Source organism: Corvus kubaryi, unplaced genomic scaffold (assembly GCF_017639235.1).
Source record: "Corvus kubaryi isolate FWS band 111438036 unplaced genomic scaffold, C.kubaryi_AGA036_p1.0 37334, whole genome shotgun sequence".
NCBI classification, from domain to species: domain Eukaryota; kingdom Metazoa; phylum Chordata; class Aves; order Passeriformes; family Corvidae; genus Corvus; species Corvus kubaryi.
In genome coordinates this window covers 22,907,570-22,928,440 of record NW_024581108.1, presented here as the reverse complement: position 1 = coordinate 22,928,440, position 20,871 = coordinate 22,907,570, and the positions used below count along the sequence as shown (strand labels likewise).

Genomic DNA, 20,871 nt, shown 5'->3' with positions numbered 1-20,871 from the left:
GAGAAAAGAGAAAAGAGAAAAGAGAAAAGAGAAAAGAGAAAAGAGAAGAGAAGAGGGATCAACAATGGGAAAAAAGAAAAAGTGAAAACTACTGAACAGAAGAGAAGCGCAAATGACAGGCAAAAATACAAGAGAAAAAAATAAACAACATCAGAGTGGGAGCAGGGAGAGGGAGATGGTGGCTATTGGGGATTTAGTGCTGAAAGAGAAAAGCCCCATTCTCTGCCACACCTATCTTTATTCTCTTTCCCTGCCTGGTTCTCCTCTGGGATGAGTGTCCATGTCCAGAAAGCCACAAGTTTGACATTTTGTGTCTTATGGCAAACATGCTGAATATCTACGGGGCAAAGTTACACAAAGCAAACAAAAAAGTGAATCTTGCTTAGTCTCCCTTTCATGCAATGCAAGAATCATCCCTTAGATGGGACTATTGCAAAATTAAACAACCTTGCAACCACAACCAGTAAATAATGAGTAATGTGCTTGTATGTTCAAAGCTTTTATGCCAACCAATCCAGGAACGTGAGGAGAGCTCATCACAAAAAGGCCCCATTTATCAGAAGGGCTTCACACAGCTTAGCATCTTTAGGGCCATTACTCACCTCCCACACCTAAGCTAAGTGCCAGGTCCCAACCTAGAGCCTAACACACATCCCATTTATCTGCTGGAAGACACACAAGCTGCTTCCCTCGGTCTTGTCTAAAGATACAGCATTCAATACCTAAACAACTTAAAGTTAACAGAAATGAGTGATTTCACAGCAACATAGAGAAAGCCACCAATCTGGGAAAATTAGGCAAAAAGCAAGTCTTACCAGACATTTTGAAAGCAAAGGGAGTCTAAAGGCTACAAAACTCAGCAGTATTTTGCTGAATATATCCAAGGTGTTTGTGCTACAGGGCTGGGCAATGAAGGCACCTTCCACATGTGATGTGTTATCACCATCCACCCCAGAGTTTTGGGAAGGAGAGGGTGGGCTGGATGATGGTACAGCACTCCTATATATGCCTCTCATGCAGACACTCTTCAAAGGAAAAAATATTGATTACAGTTGGTTTATTTTCCAGAGTGTTCTCCCTTGAGGGTCCCTGTGCTTCCCAATCTCCCAAAGAAGTGACAGGGTTAGATCTAAACATCCCTCATTAGAGAGGGCTCCACTGCCACATCACTTTACTCTGCTCCTTGCCCAAAAAATGTGCTCTCCCCAGAGCTCCCACACCCACACTAAAACCTCTACCTGGCAAAGGACTCTCTGGAAGCTGCGTGGCAAACAGCAGGTGCTCACACAAACAGGCCCTGCATGGGTCAGGAGGTATTTCTGTACTGAGGGTCAGTGATGCTCAGGGGAATGCAGCTCCCAGGAATGCTACACATTGACTACATGCCCCATAAATCATTCCTAAGACAACAACCCCACTTGCTTTTGCTGTGCACTTATAAGGCACAGCAAGAGATGGACACAGCAGTTCTCCCCGTTTGTGCTCTCCCAATGTTTTTCAAGCCTCATCTGGAGGAATATCTTTGTGCAAAAATCTGCAAGTCAGGCTTTTCCATGCCCACTTGGTGGTCAGGCTTTCTGCCTTTATTTCCCTCAAGAGTGACAATTATGGTCTTGCTACTCATTATGTGGACACTTGTCCCAATAAAAACAAAACAGAGCCATGAAGAAATTTCATATGGATTCTCTATATCTCACTGCCCAACTTCAAACTGTGCCTCAGAAATTTTAAGCACAGGACATGTGAAAAGTTGCTTCAAAACAAGAAGGAAAGGGTTGGGAACAGTTGTTATATGTCTGTATCTAAGAAACCAAGGAAATAAGAACATATGATTGAACAAAAAAAAGAGAATGAAAATAGGATTCCAATTCTGAGGAAAGACAGTAAGTGTAAAAAGCAGCTGCTGTCTAATAAATGTTAGGGGATCTCTCCTTCACCATTTCAGATCCATGATTATATGAAAGGGAATAAAGAAAAATGTCTTTACTGTTAACCACAATAAAATGTACTGGGCACTCTGAGATAGTAAACAGTCCTGTTAAACTATACCGAGAGAGAAAATGTTAAGAAACAAACCCCCCTAGACATCTTTAGGATCAAGGATAACACAGTATATGTAAAACACAAAATTTTTTCAAATATAGGGTAGCGAAAGTATGTCCTAGTGGTCTGAACTAGTTGCACCAAATCCCACAACTAAGTGATCATAATGTCCTTCAAAAACTTTAGTGTGAAAAACATTCAAGCATTTCAGACAGTGCTGTGACTCCACATGCTCATGCTTTGCCACGGAACAGCCTGATCCCTGTGCTGACATAGCAAGAGTGCAAATCCCAGATGGAAAATTAATCTCACAATGTAGCCAGATTGAGTTTCCAATTCTCCAGTGCATAACTTGAAGGTTTTTCTCCTCAGCTACTGAAGAGGTGAGGGCAGAGAGACTTTAACTTGTTTGACATCCCAAACATCATTTAAGCAAGACACACTCTGAAAAGGACCTTCTTGGCTACTGACAGTTGCAAAAGATCCATGGTACCCTCCTTTGTCCTCATCCTTCCTATAAAATATTGCTATCACACTTTTCCCTGCTTAAATGGCCTGGACAGAAGGGGAGTCCAAGGTCCAAATGACTTCAGCTGTGTGTCTGAGCACATGGGTAAAATTGGTCCTTAAAATAGAAAGGAGAAGGATCAGAGTACACTTTTAAGAAAGTATCTATCTACTATAAAGACACATTTATGGTTTCCTCATATTTATGGTTTTCCTCAAGAAAAGACAGGGTCAGCAAGCTGGAAAAACTGTAAGGTTGTGATATTATTAAACTTCTACAAGCTGATCTTAATCTTACTCTTCTTGAAAAGAAAAAAAAAAATCAACTAATTGTACATCTCCTTAGAAAAACTCCACTGTGGTCATTTCATGGTTTGTTACAAAAATACGCAGCAGCAGAAGCTGAACTATTCCAGGCAGCATTTTTTCTCCTGCTTGCCAGGTCCAGGGCTTACTGACAGATGAGAAAAATACCACTGGTTTAATAAGAGTCTCAACTTGTGCAGACTAACAAAACACTACATCTTATTCTTTGCCAGCATCAGCTGATGTGAGTTTCTAAAAAGATGAAAGACATGACAATGTAAGTGTTAATCCTACAGACAGAGGAGGTTATATTCACATACATGTGGTTGTTTCTAACACAGTAATTCAGGGTGTGAAACTCAGAACTTGGGAGAAGTCAGTGGAGCTGTGCCACTGTGCAAAGCCAGCTACACTTTCAACATAAAGACAGATTAAATAGATTTCTTGTGTCATGTTTCCCTCCAAGAGGTCTTCATTACCTTTTCAGTCCATCCTTGTAAATGTGAAAAATAGGTAATAAAATCTTTATCACCAGTCTCAGCCAGGATTAATAAACAGGGCAGTCACACTGATATCCCAACACACAGTGCCCCATATCCTTCCACCAAAACCCAAATGAAAGGCCATGTTTTATTTCATTAGTGTGGTATTTCATGCTCATTTCTGCTTTCAGAGCAATAACAAGGCCACATCCCTAAGTACTGGACTGCTGAGGTTGTTAGAAGAGCTGTGCCAAACACTCAGCTCCTGTAAATGGGCAGTTCTGTTATAGCTGATATATCACATGGACTCACTGCAGCTGCCTTTCCCTGTCATTAAACAGTTACTGAGAAATTCCAAATCTGAGCATTTGTGTACTGCGTGACATTTCAAATGCAGCATGCTGAGTTTCCACAAAAAGGACAGCACTTAACAAAAGACACAGCCTTTGTATGCCATTACCTGTGGCATCCACAGCTTGTTCCTGAAGGGGTAATAACACAAACCATCTGCTCAAATCACCTTTATCATCTCAAGATGTGTCATCTCCCAGTGAACTGTGTCAGATTCCTGTTTGGGCTCTGGTCCAGTAGGGTACTTCAGCACATGGGCAGTCCAGTTTGTCTTCAGCTGAACTTCTTGCCTACTTGAAAGTCAGGTGATGCACCCCAGTGCTTGACTGGACTGGGGCACTGGAGTAAACTGGTGTCACTCCTCCGAAATCCTGGAGCACCACTGGTTTACATTGACTGGGAATGCTGCATTAGGATTGTGGACTAAGATCATCTGTCATTGCAGCAGCTACATGACCTGCTATGACAAACTTTAATATTCACTTAGACAAGTTTTTACCTGTAATAATTTCAAGTGATATAACAAATATCCACAAATCATCTGCTGTGACAATGAACTAAACACTACTGCACAGCATGTACTGATCTGATAATACATCAAATGTATGACAACATATAGCACTGGACATTGCACTCCCCCAAATACATTTCACAGCAACAGAATTATTTCTCTCCACTGCAGTATAAAAGGCAGCCAGCAGGATGATATCAAATGATGGCAGCTCTGCTTCTCATAAAAGGACCTTGGGGACTGAAGGAGATTTGTGTATCTGCACTTCAGCAGCACAGCAATGTGGAAATGTTAAAGTTAGTAAAGCAAACAGACCTCAAATGAGAAGGGCAACAGATGTCAACCAGTATCACATGTCAGTAAACAGCAACAAGGCAGAGGGTACTTTTCTAAGCACTTTTGTGAAAGCATCGTGTGAGCAGCTACAGCCACATCTCAGCTGTGTGATCTCTACAGGGTGGTGTTTGTGTGTGTGATTTAACTCCCAGCAAGAGAGGAACTCCAGCCACATGGAAATGCTGTCCACTGGAGTCAGCTGAAAGAAAGTAGAAAGGTTTCTATATATTATTGTGGTTTGGAAAGTGAAAAAAGTCACACTCTCAAACTGATTGAAAGCTCATTCTGTGCTTGGCAGAGACAAACCAACATTTCTATTTCTCAGCTTTAATATAGAAGGATCATCCTTAGGGCAAAAGAGTAGTAGTGATTCATCTGCTTTTTACCCTCACTGCAAAGACTTCTGACAGTAAGGCCAAAATATGCTAACTAAAAAGGCACTCTTTGTACCATAAACACTAGGCCACAAGGAACTGGACAGTGGCCATCAAATCACTGCCTTTTCATTTCTCTCTCTCTCATCTATATTTCTCTCAAGATTTCTGGTAAGGAGGCAGCTGACTCTATACAAAAGCCAGAGGCATTGCCAGTATCTCGGTGGTTTCATGCATGCCATATTGAATCTAACTTTATTACACAAGGAAAAAAAACCACTCTCAGCTAGGGAAAGCCATATTTCAGTGTCAAAACACCAAGGAAAGAGGTAAAGGGATTCAGTTCTACTGCCAAGTCACTGCCCTGAGCCAGGCCTGGTTAGATGTAAATATTCTCCACAGCCATTGAGCATCTTACATGACAAAGTTTGGTTCTCAAAGTCACTTAGAAGAAGAGGCCACACCAGCCAACGCCTACCCCGGAAAGCAAAAGCTTTTTATTTTTTGCTCGAGGATGGTCTCCACTAAACCTTGGGCTCAAACTCTACATGCCCAGATTTGGAGCTCTTGAAGGAAAGGAAGGCAAGGTCACAGCACCTTAACACACTCCTTGTGTACATCATGGTGCCTCAGAAAAACCATCTCCTTCCTCTGCCTTTCCAAAATCCTCTGATTAAGGGAACGGGATAAAAAAACCGAAATGGCAGAAAGGCCTTTGCTAAAAGGTGCATTAATTAGGTAAGGCAAGCCAACAAAATGATTAATTTGCTGTTCTCCTTCAATATTATGTTTACACAAGTTGATTATAGCACTTAATTACTAATTCACCCTGCTCAAAAACAAGAGTGCTTTAAATTTTTAATGAGATGAGGGAAGGCAACATTCCCGAACCCAACAGGGAGAAGTCATTTTATTTCCTCTTTTGATTTCCCAAGTTATTACCATTTCTAAGGAAAAACTTATCCCTTCCCTGATCTTCCACTCGGTCCTTGCCTTTGAAAATATGGAAATCACGAGACGCTTGTATGAATTTCAATCCATGGCCTGACAGGTAATGCTTTGGAAGAGGAATAGAGGATCAGATCATCAACTGCAGTGCGTCCACTGAAGTGGAACAAAATTACACCAGAAATGGCCTGATCCAGAAATGGAAATGGCCTAACCCCCTTCAGTTCTGTCAGCACAAAAGTTGAATATGTCCCAGTACTATTTATGGGTGTTCTTATGAAATGCTGTCTCTTCCCCATTGCCAGTTGGTCCATTACCAAGGTTGTGGACTAATTGTACTCAGGAACTTCTTTACATTCACAACTGTCTGTAACACTTTAATTGTTACAAGGCAAACACACCATGTATCATATGTTCTTCCTGGCTGATCTTCAGAAAACTTGTGCTATCTGTGGGGTTTGTTATTTGATTTTTCCCTCTGTGCTCTACCACCCAACATCATCCTGAGACAACTGAAAGAAGATATCTGTTAAATGAAGCAAAACCCAGCAGTGCACAAACAAAACTCCTCCAGGCTCCTTTAGTACAGAGTTGTGAGTGAATTATTTCCCTGCACCACCTTAACTTCAACTCCCACCTGCAATACAGTCCACAGACTCCGAGCCAGGGGACCACGATCCTCACGGCTCCTGGGGCTGCTTCCAGGGGTGCAGACTGGACCCAGGAGTCCTTCGCCTGCTCAACTGCTACTGCTGCTAAAGAATCCAGCTAATCCACATGAAATAATTACCTAACACCTCTTCCTATAGAATCCAGCTCATTTTACACACCTCTTTTGCAGAAACAAAGAAACAATGAAAAAGCTTTTCCCTATCTTTTTGCAGGATATACCAACAACTTGCATAACAACCAACACCAACAAAGGAAAGAATAAACCTCCCTTAAAAGTCAATTTGATACCTGAAAAATCTTGTAGTCATGTAGATTCTAAATTCTACCTCAGTGTTTCACAGCAAAAATGTTCATAGAAAGCTGGTTACAGAGTGACCAACAAAATGCATTGCAGAAAATCAGAGTTTCTTCTCTCCCTTGCTGGCAAGTAAGAATGTCCCACATGAATGCAGAATATCCAAAATAAATCTGGTAATCTGGTTCCATACAGGTAATTTTATTAATTGCTTTAATATGCAATTAAGGAATAGTCAGTGGGCTGCAGGGTTTTATAAGGCAATAATCCTGTTCCCTGGTGTACAGCTTTGTCCCGAAGAGTGGGCTATCCAACAAAAAAAATTAGCTGGATGACTGCCAAATCAAACAGCACCTTCTTCCCATTTTCAATTACGTACGAGTGGGGCAGAGTAACGAGGATATACTGGAAACTTTGACATGTATTTATTGAACATTTTTACTGAGAAGGAATTGCTGGCTGGCTAAACCGGAAACTATAATTTTACTATAGAAACAATCCCATAGAAAAGCAGGATCCTGCTGCTCAGCATGAAAGGAATGGCTAGAACCAATAAATGGACCCATCTAAGCTAGCAATGTTAAGGTAATTTCATTCAATGCAGCACGTATTTCAAAAATCCAACCCCCAAAAATACAGTCTATATTTCAAAAATCTTTATGCCACACTGTTTTCCACAGCACTGTCTGCTGGGGCCCAGCCAGGCTGTGTTAGAGCTCCCACAAAACTACTCAGAGAAAAAGTGTGCAGCACTTGTAGGGGCAAATTAAAAGATAAACCAAGAAGGAATTCAGAGGATTTTCTCCCCTTTCTGGAGTTTCTAGAGACTAAATAACCAAGAGATGAAATGGGGAAGAACTCACCACACTGAATGTTTTTTTTTCTTTTTGGATAGACCAATTGTTTTACCACAGCGGAGAAAAATGCAGGGAGAGTAAATGAAGAGGAAAATAGGGAAGTCAACATTCTTTGAAGCAACAACATATGGTGACCATGCCTGAGAGATGGAGGTTATAAATCTTCCCTTGATAGAATTACCTAAAGATGAAATTGCAGCTTCAAGGGGCTTGAACTTCTCAATCCAGACTAGGAGCTTGCAAATTAACCTGTCTGGTCACAGCTTTTGTGCTAACCTTCATTACCAAGGCTTCTCCATAAAGGCTCAGCACACTGAGAATTTTGGTGCTAATACAGATGTATTCAGCAGAAAGCATGGAAAAATTTGCACCAATCACTTGAAATATGAAGAAAAATACGTGAAAGTTGAGGATTAGAACAAAATGCTGAATTGTTCAAAGAGCTGTAGTATGGGAAGGGAGAAGAGACAGGAGGCATGTTGCTGCTTGTTTCTTTGAGAATAAACTTGAGAGGATAAAGGACAAGCTCTTTAGTGTTCCAGCCACTATGACCCACTGCCCAAGACAGGTCAGGGTGAGGCTCCTGCTGTCCCATGTGTGCTTCTGGCGGGAAGCATCACCAGCCATGTGTGGTGAGTGACTGCCTGTCCTTGGAAAAACCATCCTCTGAAGCAGGTGCTTCCCCATCTGCAAGCCCCAAGGATGGGACACCACAGGACTAAGCACCAGGACTGTGCAGGAGGATGAGAGTACAGCAAACACCACAGCCACAGCCCTACCCCAGGAAATACCCCCCAGTTCCAAGGCATTTCTTACCTGTTAAGTTAAATAAAGCCTAACTCTGATTACTCCATAAGGTTACCATAGAGTTGGCTCTTCCCTAGATGACCCATCTTGTCTTTCCTCTGCTGAACAGGATGTCCTGGTAGAGTTTGAGGATCTTGCCTTTGTGTCCAGATTCTGAGTGAGGCAGCTGCTCTGACCTGGCTGCCCCATGCCCCAAATCCCTACAGGATGCACATTCCCTCAGATTCAGCATCCCTGGTGGGTTTCACTGTCTGGCAGCAGCCAATGCTCCTGTCAGCAGAGCATGGTAAAGCTGGACTAAGATTAGCAAAAGTGATTTTGAAGGATCCAGATTTGGGTGCTGCTTCCAAGCTGTCCTAAAACTGCTTGAGTTTTAGAAAGTGGAGAACAGCCAACCCATAAAAACCAGGGAGCTTTTAAACATTCTGATTCTGACACTGAGTGGAAATGCCCAAAAATTGTTCTGAGAAATGTGACCAGCGACTGGGAAAAATACAGTAAAAAATCCCCCTCAAAAACCCATAGACATAAGGAGAGAGGTTGTAAAAAACCCACAGTTTTCTCCTTTACTATTACACTGAGCAAACAAAGAGCTTTGGAAAGCACTGCAATTAAGCACAAACCATCTATTAGAGGAGAGGTAATAACCTGTATTTGCAAAGTCTACAAAGATGCTGAATGTTTGCAGCAGCACCTCTAAGAAAGGGTTGTTTTGGAAGATGTGCTACAAAAATAAATGTCAGGGAGGTTATTGAACTGCAATGGTAGATACACATTTACACTTCCCTGTCCCTAAAATAAATGTATTCAGTCTCTCCTTTGTGATCCCAAGTAGCTAAATTATTTTTAAAATATTCATATCTGTTCTGAAATTACTGGATATTCTTATGAAATATTTTTATATAAAAGGGCAGGGTTAAAAACTAAAGGCAAGTGAATACACAAAAATTGAATAAAATGCAACACAGAAAACTTCACAGCATTAGCTTTTTCTAATGTTGACAAAAACAGACTTAATAAAATCAGTTTTGAGACCTTCAGTTACTGTACAGCAGTGGAAAACATCCTAGACTTGGAATGAAAAATGTGTTTGAAGGCAGAAGACTAACAGAAGAGTAAGAATTAAATATGAAGTCCTGTCACCGAAAGCTGCTACTGAAATTCCACTTATCAGAGCAAGGTCTCCTTACAAGCACTGGAACTACTGCACACAGACATACATGTTGCACTCTGTATTTGCTGCAATGGGATTCATTTTAATGGAAACATTCTTATGAAAGGAAACTGCTCTTCCTGCTAACCTACATAGCACTGTAGAATATTCCCATTTGGAGAAGAGCCAAGCACAGCCCAGCTCCTCGGCTTATGTTGAGCTGTTTATTGATTCCAGTGGAACTGCACCAATTTAATCAGGTCAGGGAGCTGACCTCCCTATTCACAAAGTATCTCCAGATCAGCTTTTGTGCAAAAATTCATCGACAAAAATCTGTGCTCGATGTTATAAAGAAAAATGCAACAAATGTATTAGGGACCATCCTGATAAATCATTCTGTCCAACTGCATTGTGCTCTTCAGTGTCCTTGTGCAGCATGAGGAGAGGACATGGCTTATGGGATTGCCAGGTGGGAAAACAGGCATGATTTGGGACAATCAGACCCTTCTTTGGGTTTCTGATGCCACTGTTGTTTGTATAAATGCAGCTAAGTCATGCTTTGACTGATCCACTGAAAAGAAAAGCCTCACTGCTACTTTTGCAGCTGTTAATGGACTGAAATAACATGAATGAACATGAAATTCCATCCTCATTATTAACTCTACATTCACTGGAGGCAAGACAAGAGCTAAGATGTGTTATTTTTTTCTGCATAAATAATGCTATGGTGCTTCTTATGTTTAACATTCCTCAATACGAAGGAAGGAAAGTAGGACAAATGTAACTGAGATGAAAGTGTGACCCTCGTGCCGGATCAGAGCCTTGCCAAATTCCCTGTTCTGCCTGTAAAATTACATGGGCTAACTTCATACACAGCAGCTTCTACACATGTCCCCATAGTCCAAAGACAAATTAATCCTCAGTGCATCTAAGTAACATCTGGAGTTACACAGAGGGTGGAGAGAAAGCAATGCTGGCTCTTGTCTGGCTCTGCAGAAGGGACAAACTTTTCCACTTGGATTAAGGTCTCTGCGTGGTGCCAAAAGTCAAGGTGTAAAACACATTAAAACTGAACAAAAAATGACATAAAATCAGGTACTGCATACCTGGATAGATGCAAAATCCCCAGAAGCACAAGCTCCAAGAATAGCAGCACCCACCAAAACAGACTCCACTTCTTTGGACAGCACAACAGGCTTGCCTGCAAAGGGAAGAGCCAGGCCTCTGTTAGGGAACACAGCAGCTCCATAAATAATTAAAACGAAAAAAGACAAACAAAAAAGGAATCAAAAAGGGCTTGAAAACCATTCCTCAAAACCCCATTCAGAGCTACATCCTGCTGTAGATTAATGTAAATCTCTCTGCTCTGTGGTTCCAGGCTCCAAGAAAAATGCAGCATTTAAATAAAATATTTTAGCAAAATATTAATGCAGAACATAAAGCACACAAAAAACCCCAACCCCCCAGATCTTTGACACTGGCTTTTTATCTCACTCAAAGGGCTTGGTATAAACCTGTTACCCACACCCTCCAAACCCACGTGCCTATTAAAAGTTGACCTGGAGGGGAAAACAAGGCGGTCTCCTTTTTATTTCTTTTGCAACAAACAAAAAAAGATTGTTTGTGTTTGGTTTTAAACATACAGCCAACAAAGCCAGTCTGGTTTTGCTGGAAGACATGAAAATATGAGTAGCAAACCTTCTCAAGCTATGTATGAAATAATAAGAGAAATCTTGCCTTCCAAATTGTGCAAGATACTCAAAAACCAAATTAAAACACTGGAAGAACAAGCAAACAATATATATTCTGAAGTAGAATTAAAAACTAGCATTTCATCACCCATGGGTACTATAGTGAACATACTTTCCCTTGGTTTATGCAGAATTTTCTAAGACCTGTTTCACAACTGTAAAGAAAGGCAGAAAAAGGCTAAAAAAACTAATAAAAATCAGCCTGCTTTCTTAATTCTCCTGAAAAATCTAAACAAACAGCATAAATCTAAATACTTTTCTAGCTGCACTTCAGATGCTTATCCTCACTAAGCTGAAAAATTAAATATTCCTGCAGTATTTGGCATGTGTCTCCATTTCCAGCACTGAGATAATGTCATTCAGTGAACGATGATGCAAACACAGGGGTGGGAGCACACATTCCCTGCTCAGAACAGTCTCCAGGATATTATGCCCCAAAAAATGCTGCTCCTGAGAGCCAGCTGTAAGATTAGAAGGAGCTGAAATTTGGGTGAAGACCTAAAGTGAGCCACAAACAACTCCTATAGAGGAAAAAGGCAAATGCACACTTTGCAAAATGAGAAATGCAATTGTTAATATAAAAAGTAATTACTGACACAAAGCCAATTCCCCTCACACCAGGCATCCAGTTACATGATGCAAAGTTTGCTCTGTCACCTGAGCATTCCTCCAGTTCAGCTGAAGCACAGCTCAGGACTTGGGTCAGCTTGGAACAGCAAATCTAAAGCTCAAGCTCAAAGCTCCGTGGCTCTTTGCCAGGCGTCAGTGAGCAATTTTCAGTGTGCTCTAAAATTTACTGCCCGTTTCCCGCATCGTCAGAATGAATACGGAATTCTTACCAGGCAAACAAAAAGATCAAGATACTTTTTAAGTGGCCTGTGGAATTATCTATTGGATGTCTGCATGGCTGAGTCATGGGCATTTGTAGCTAACAATAATATATTCAGATTTTTTTCTTTTCAGGAAAGAATGGGGGATTGATCCTGGAATGTTAGTTATTTTATCTGATAGGCTCTAATGAGTTCAACACAACCAAGAGCATTTCAGTCAGATGAACTCTGACATCCCTTGTCAGTCACTGATTTTACAAATGGGGGAGAACTCCAGACTGCAAAAAGGCCTTTTTGTACTGAATTATACTTGGCCATTAGTTACAGTCAAAGAACTTGTGATTACATTTTAATCAGAATACCTTTTCACAGATCTTTTCTTCTACACATCACAACCCAGCAGCCCAACTCTACATGTAGCTGAAATTCACCTAAAACATTTTGAGTTCTTGAAGGAAAGGCCAGGACTTAACATCATTTTTCACAAAGCATCACTTCGACTACAATATATTTAGTGAATTTTAAGGTCAACAGGCATTCTGCTTTTTGCTTGTCCATCTCTGTTTTCCTCTCAGATAAGTACATAAAGCACATTTTCATTTTCCTTCCTGCATCAGGGTTATAAAGTGTGGTTTGATGTCAGAGCAAGTCAGATCTCCAGACCTAACACCCCAAACGTAGGCCTTAAACTTCATTCATGACAGCTTAACTGATCTTAATTTGAAATACACCCAAAACACACATCATTCAATGCTTCTCTGAAGGCCTTTACACTAAATTTTGTTGTTTTTTCCACATTCTTTAAAGTATATTCAACTGACTTGCAGGTGTGCTGAGATGTCCAACACACACAGGCTGAAGGGAGACCAAAAATACCATGGGGGCCTGAGAACTCCTCTTGTAGTGCAACACACACCCAGGGCCTTCCACCCACCAGGAACTGTACAAAACCAAGTGCAGCACCTTGCAGGAGCAAGGATCCAGATGACGTCCCCTGAACCACATCAGTGGCACAGACATGGAAGCAATTCAGGAAAGAATTGTTCTATAGAATGGATACAATGCCCAGCAGGAGCAGGAAGTGTCACAAGTCAAATAGGATGAAGCCAATAGAATATTTTATTGCACACTTTTTTTGCCATGCAGCAAAATACAGCTCTATATAAAGGAAGTCTTTATTCTTCCAAAGACAAAGGACTTAGACACTTAAAATAAAAGTATTTAGCCCCCTTTCCCTGCACTTCCCCAAGCTTACCAGTAATGTCAGCGTGCATCTGCACAAAGAGAGGGTTCTTGCTCAGCCCACCACACAGGAACAGCGTGGTGATGTCATGTCCTGCAGCCTGCATCGCCTCCAAAATATGTCTTGTTCCTAACTTCAAAAAGAGGGGAAGAAACAGAACCAGATGAGCACAGGAGAGCAGCCACAGGAACAGAACTACACCTGCATGGCAAAGACATCCCCACCAAAACCTTCTCTTTGCTTTGTGCAACAGCATCTGAAAATCCATCTCAGTAAAGAGGTTTCAGTTCTGAAGCCAAATAGCAAAACAGAACAAAAAGAGAACAGCAAATAAAAAACTGTGTTTTCTGTCTTCTCAGCAAAAAGGAAAACCTGAATAATTTTGTATTGGCTTAACTATTTCTCTTGGCCTTTGCCCTATGCAAAAAAAAATGTTCCACTTCATGGCTGGGTTAATTGAAATATCTTGAATGCAGGCATATTTTGAACTTTTCGTTTACAGTCTCCATTCTGAGAAACTCACATCAGAATGACAGAAGTAAATGCTTCGCCATTTCCAAAAAAAAATCTTTTCTCTTTTTATTTGCTTTGCTTCCCTCCTCACTGAAGTCAACCTTCTCCCTATTTCCCTTTTGCAAGAATATTTTCTGTTTCTTTGAAAAACTGTTTGACCAAAAATAATTCCTAGCTCTTTATGATACCTTGGAAGTTAAGTTTGAAGCTCAGACTTGACAAAATGTCAAATTCAAGGCAAAACGTTGCCCAGGCTGACTCTTTGTAGGCAGATTCCCCACAAAACTCAATCAGGTCAGAGTTTTCATGAACTGTTATTTAAGTTTTCTTTAGGCCATGCTCCAGTTCATTAAGAGGGCTGCAGCTGCAACAAACCCCTCTTCAAATAAAAGCTACTGAAAAATGAACTTGCACGATTCCACCAGGCTGAAGACATCCACAGTGAATGCCCAGCACTATTCTGGACATGCCTTCAAATGTATTTTGATTTTTAGACAAGCAGTTCAGAGGAACCTGAGCAGCCCCAGCCCCAGCTGACTGAATCCATCGCTTCCCTATTGACACAGAGGGCTGATTTCCAAATCACACAGCCACGATTTTCATTATGGAAAAATAAAGTGCTCCAAAAGGAGTCTGTCTGCTCAGAACAGGCTGGACAGCCACAATTACATCTCTGATCATGTTCTCATCCGTCCAACCGTTGCACTGCATTTTGCAGTGAATAGTTAAAGGGAGATTCTCTTTCACTGCTTCTGAAATTCAAATTTATGAACAACTTCTCTCACAACATACACACGTCAAAGACCCTGAGAAAGAACATGCTGTGAAAATTATTTTGTGTTTACCTGCCTGGAAAATTGTATTCACACAGCAATTTAAATTAAAGCCAGACTTATTTCACTGTGGGTGGGGGGGAACTAATTTAATCCTGGATTGGAGAAAATGCAAATTGAGGGGCTTCAAATGCAAATTTTATATAAAAAGGAAAAAGCATCTCCTGCTGAAAAGAAAACTAGAGATTAACATTCTGTGGGCAGGCTTACACTTTGTACAAGATTTTTACATAGGTTTAAAGTTTATCTTGCACCCATTGAAGACAGCTAATGGTACAGGATTACTACAACTGTTTCCTTCAATAAAAGTGAAGCTAAAATTGGGAGTGAAAATTTAATTTCCTAGGTATCCCATTAGCTATTAGTAAATATATCTAGTCAAAACCAATGTTCTCTGTCTACTTTTTAGTTACTGTTTCAATAATGCTTTGGGGAAAAAAATAATTTCCCTTAATTTACAGTGAAAAGAAAACTACAATATGGCCTTTTTACATCAAATCAGCCCAATCAGCTCTCCAAAAGATATGCAGCTGCTGAATTTACTGTTCAAGACAGTATTTGTGTTTTACAATAAAGTTGGAGCTGTATCATATAATGAGATAATAGGTGACTTTCCCAGGATTTCCAGCAGAGAAGGTTTCCACTTCGTTAGCACGAGATAATCGCAGGGCACCTGTTCCAGACTGGGAAGTTCCTTTCAGGGGCAGGATCAGTCCCTGGCATTGTTTAACCTCTCCTCCACATTCTTCTTTCAATGGTGGGATTATACTGAAGCATCAGGTATAACCCAGCTACATTCATCTGCAAAAGGCTCCAAACTCACAACAATGAATCCCAGGCTGGGGTTAAATTCTCATTATTTGCTGAAGAGGGAGGGTTAACACATAAGATGTACAATTCCCAGTAAATTTACAGCAGCCGCCCACCCTCTCCATCCCAGATGGCTGACCCAGCCTAGAAAAGTTGTTGTTTAACCAGGAGAGGAGTTTGGAAGTTTTCCAGCTGAGCAGAGTTTTGTCAGGAAAACTCCCCAATTCATCAGACTGTTCATGTTTCGCAAAAACACCTCAAGTTCAACAAATTTTTAAAAAAATAAAAATAAAAAATTTGCAGAAAGGATGCTAAAGAGATGTGGATTTTGGTCACGAGAGGGCTGGGAACAGCACGTCCCACTGGAAACACCCTGAGCCAGGCTTTCCAAACCACTCCTATGAGCCAGGGTTTCACCTCAAAACTTCTCAAGAACTGGAAATCCTGAGTTCGAGAAAAAACCGGGGCAGGAAGAAAGGTATTCCGACAAAATTCCCCATCTCCACGTGCTGGCAAACGGGAGGGACATTCCCAGCCTCCCTGCCCTGCCCGCTTTTGTCCAACCAGGGCCACGGGCTGGGACTGCTCCCTCGGGGCAGGGACACGAGGGGGAAGATCTGCCCTGGTGGGTCTGAACCACAGCCCCTCCCCTGCTCAGCCTGGCACAGGGCTCTGCCTCACCCACTGGGCAGGCAGGGCAAATCCATGGATATGGGAACAATCTGAAGCTGAGCCTTTTCAGGGCAGCGCAGGGTACCCTTTGTACAACTGCCAAAGCGTTTCTCCCCCTCTCTCAGCCTCTCTCTAGACAGCTGGGATGTTAACACTGCTCCTTGTACTGTCAGCCTCCTCCCTCACATCTGCACCAGAGGCAAAAAGCTCTGCTTACAGAATTGCCATAAGGACAAGATTTTTTAGGGGAGCATCTTCCCCACAGTCTGTTGATTACCCACCAGTTGGGAGTGGTCACCAATGTGGGCAAACAGTAACTTGCACCTTTAAGAAGCCCATTAAGTGAACTCGTGTATTGTTAGAAATCTGGTTAGCAGAAGGGAACGATCAGTCTGCCACAGAACACCAGACAATTAATTTCTTCTTTTATGCACTAAGAATGTCTTACAGCAATGGCTTGGATCGTGGCCAAGTAGATAAGGGCAAGTTCATCCAGACCCCGAGACAGTGTTAGTCCAACAACCTGTGCAAAGATCAAAAAGATGTAAAAACCCAGTCAAAGTAAAACTCCATTATTTTCTATGGCTTCTTGTTGTAACAAGTTCTAACTCCAAGCCTTACTCCTGTGAGCTGTACACATAATGTTATGTTAAACATGTTATTCCTGATCTGGGGAAGAACCACATAAATTATCCTTGCCCCTTGTGAAGAAATAAAGAACAAACAGCATATTGTATGGGATTAGAGATAGATTAACTCTGACAATTTTATGTTATGACTCAGATATTGCTCGTGAATGTATTTAATGTAATAATATGAAGATGCTATTACATAAAAATAACTTTTTAAAAGCATTTCTCCCCCTCCCTCTCAAGCACCCTAGCACTGAAACACAATTAATAATTAAATACTGTATCTTAACCTCCTTTGCTGTGACATAAATCAATACTGCACTGTAGTTACTCTGGATTAATATCAGGCAAGACCTGAACGCAGACATAATTGTGACAGAAAAAATGGGCTGCTATTACCAGTATTTGCATACAGCCATCATACCAAGGAAATTCTGATTCTGCTGCAGCATATAATTCTTTCATAAAATAATGGAGGTTTTATTAGGATCTAAAAATATATAGGTACTTTTTTTTTTATGTTTCCCTCATTTGTGGTTTAAAACATGCTGCAGTGCTTATGCCTTTCCTGTCTCAGCCTTAAATACAGCAGATTTTGGTGCTGGTGAGTAGCTTGAGAGGCTCACTTGAAGGACAATTTGCCATTTTGAAGGAGATTTTTGCATTAATCACCAGGTATTTTGGTATCACCCAATTATACCCTTACGATACCCTTCTGTTACAGTTCTGCACAGCCCTTGCTTGTGAGTGAGCTGATCTACCACTGTAAATTCCATGAAGAGGAACACCCGAACTCTGAAACACGGGCTGAAAAGCTGTCTAAACCAACCACCTATCATCAGAGTAATTAATTCCTTTCCCAGACAGGTCTACCCAAATTTGTGTTGAAACTCATCGCAACAAATACGCAGAATTTGGTACACAGGTGAGATAACAACAGCAAGAGCTGTGAAATGTGATTCCTAGGAAAGGTACTGGGACACACACAGCATTCCTCATGTTTTTAGAAAATTAATGTGGCTGTAGTGATAGCTCAAGTACAATGATCTCTGGTTTTCTACTGAAACATTAGCAATGCAGCAAGAAACCCAAATCCTTTGGGATAGTGTAAATAGCTAAGGAGGAGTACGCTCAAAATTGAAGAAAAGCTCCTTCCAAACTGCTTTTTTTTTTTTTTTTTACCCTGTATTGACCTTTTTGCAAAGACAGGCTGTTTCTTACCATGCCCTTTAGTGTCAGATCTGTTAAGGGAGATCTGTTACCATGGAAATCTGGCCAAACATGTAAATCAACAGTGAGGAAACCCACAGGCAAAGATTTCTTAATCAGATCCAGGTGACTGTTCAAGTATGTATATATACTGTGAGCACTGCAAGAAAAACAAGTTGGGAAAAGAGGGGGGAGGTTATTCATCAAACATAAAACATTTGTACTACCATCAAATGCAGGAACCCCATCAAAGCACAGCAAAATCCCACTGCCTGCCAAGGCCATGGCACTGCAGGGATGTCTCTGTGCACGTGTGCTCAACAGGCCATCAGAATTCCTGAATTTCCCGGGATGAGGGGAGATAATGTGACCTTGAGTTTGTCCACTGACTCCTAAGGGTCCCCAGAGCTGTTTGAGATTTGGGGGCTGCTGCTGCTCCTCTCCCACAGCTGAGAGGGAGGAGTAGGAGGATTCCAGACAGAAATGAAAACCAAATTCCTGTGCAAATGTTTAAAAATTTCTCTGATTAATCAATAGTGCTGGATGTACAGCTTTCCTTTTTTAAGCCATAATTATTTCAATGTGTGTTATGATTAAAATGCAGCACTAAGGGTGGAGGAGAGAAAGTGAGTGGCTGCTATTTTAGGGAGGAGCTCAACATGGGCCTAAATATGACTGTATCTAAGTTCAGATGCTACACCCAACTCCACAATATCCAACAGACTTTTTTCCTGGACTTAGGACTAATGGTGAATTCTTCAGTGCCTTGGCTTGCAATGACTCTAGTGACATTCCATTTTAAAAATGTTGCAATTACACTCTGAATATTTTTTTTCAAACTCTCATCCTATCACAAACAAACCCATATATATTTTCCAACTCCTTGGAAATCTCCAAGTGGGGCATTTAATTCTAGACATGTGGGTCAATAATAGCATCTAACCCTAATTACAATTGATTAGTCATTGTCTCATCCACTGCAGACCCAAACAGTGATATTCATTTAGCCTCTACATGTATATTCAATCATGCACTAATGAGATCCCTAAGGGAATTTGGCATATGCTTTACTAGTTTGACTTCTGACCCACTAGCAGCTGTATATTTATACTTTGCATTCAACCATTCAGCTGCATGTTTTTTCAATTATACCTTACCATGTGTACACTATCAGAGGGTATCATTCAAAATGAAGTACACTTGGAAGACATTAAAATAACTAATTTACATCCTTATTCACGTCCTTTAAAATGTACTTTATGTGTCTTCCTGGACCTGAATTATGATAATTTGGAGGTCACCATCACTTTTTTCCCGTTGTTGTAAAAGTGGCCCTGTTTTCTCCGTCCCTAAAGACTCTACTACAAGCAGTACATGCTAAGGATAAAGTCATTTTAATTCCAGTCTCAGGCATGGCTTGACTGTTGGGAAGGATAAAAAAGGAAAGCTTCACTCAACCACAGACCCACCAGACATCCCAGCTTCTTTCTCATCTCTATCCTGGTTGATAGCTCTCACAAGGATTAGCCATTTGTGCAGCTCTGTCAGAACACAAGCACTGAACAAAAGGAGGCTTAAAATCCACATAACCTTGGAATTACACTTTTTTCCACACCTTTTCACCTTTTTTTTCCTAAATATAGATAAAGGTTCAAGGCACTACATTTGGACTGAGTGACCAGCAAAATCCTTCAAACACTTTCCAGTTCCTGGTTTACCACGTTTGTGTTTAACACAGTATAACACCACCAGCTCCTGGAGCTTTTTCTCTTCAGTTCTATGAGAAGGTATCAGTGGCAGCTGCCTCTGACCTGCAGAGCTGAGCAGGAGCTGCTGCCATGAAAAAGGAACTGTGCTGAAAGCAGAGAATAAGAAATCAATGCAAGTCTGCTCAGAGTTATGTTCATACCTGGGACACGACTTCAGAAAGCAACCAGAGGTTGGTATTTAATCTGTTCAGGAATCATGGAAGATGCCATCAGGTATCTTTCAGGGAAAAAAAATCTAAAAATTCCGGATTTCTAAATTGAAAAAAAAGGTTCTAAACCATCTAGAGTTACAGAAAACTGCCAAATATGATTATTATGTTCTGCTAGAAAGATCCCAGAATTGCTGATAGATCCCGTGTGTGTTAACTTCAATGCTTTCTTTTCAGGAGATCTTCTTTAGATGGGAAAATGACATTGACATCTATAGGAAAGGGAATTCTGCCCTGAAACATCACTTCACCAAGTGCCAAAGGACATAGAAACTTTGCTGTCAGTTAGGCACTTTTCTTCTCCAGAGATTAGAAATGGTCACTCTAGAAAACAGAATTATTTAAACTTAAAAGCAAAAATTATCATATTCTTTAATTTTTAAAAATTTCCTACTCTAATCTACCTGTACAGAATTTAACAGAGCAGTGATGACTAAATGTCAGATGTACACAAGGTGTAGGATGAAGAGCAAAAGTGATACATCACAGCAATTTCTGCTACTCACTGAATTGCCTGAAAAACCCTAAGTTTTGGTGCTCACCGATTTTGCCCACCAGATTGACCAAATGCTAAATTTAAATTGTCCAGAAAATCCTCCTGTAATCCAACCCTCTCCAGTTCCAGTAAAAGAAGGGTGAAAAAAGAACCCAGGAATAGGACTGGGAGGGTTGCACAAGCCTGGCCTTCAGCAGCAGTGGTCAGAGCTGGTTGTCTGAGCCTCTCACGCCCTTACAAGTCACCACAAATCTCTGCACCG

At 41.0% G+C, this 20,871-nt stretch overlaps 1 protein-coding gene across 11 annotated transcripts in view; it reads right to left on the bottom strand.

Moving 5' to 3' along the window:
• The window catches only part of FGGY (FGGY carbohydrate kinase domain containing), a 282,932-nt gene that overhangs the window by 16,696 nt on the left and 245,365 nt on the right, over window positions 1-20,871 (bottom strand). For 10 of the 11 annotated variants that reach the window (XM_042030819.1, XM_042030821.1, XM_042030827.1 and 7 more), the window contains 4 exons: window positions 18,148-18,295; window positions 16,743-16,817; window positions 13,479-13,599; window positions 10,749-10,843 (listed from right to left, as the gene is read on the bottom strand). In XM_042030819.1, the coding sequence (XP_041886753.1) occupies window positions 10,749-10,843; window positions 13,479-13,599; window positions 16,743-16,817; window positions 18,148-18,295 (439 nt within the window). Of the gene's footprint in view, window positions 1-10,748; window positions 10,844-13,478; window positions 13,600-16,742; window positions 16,818-18,147; window positions 18,296-20,871 lie in introns of those variants that run through there. The other variant, XM_042030825.1, reaches the window with a different exon arrangement.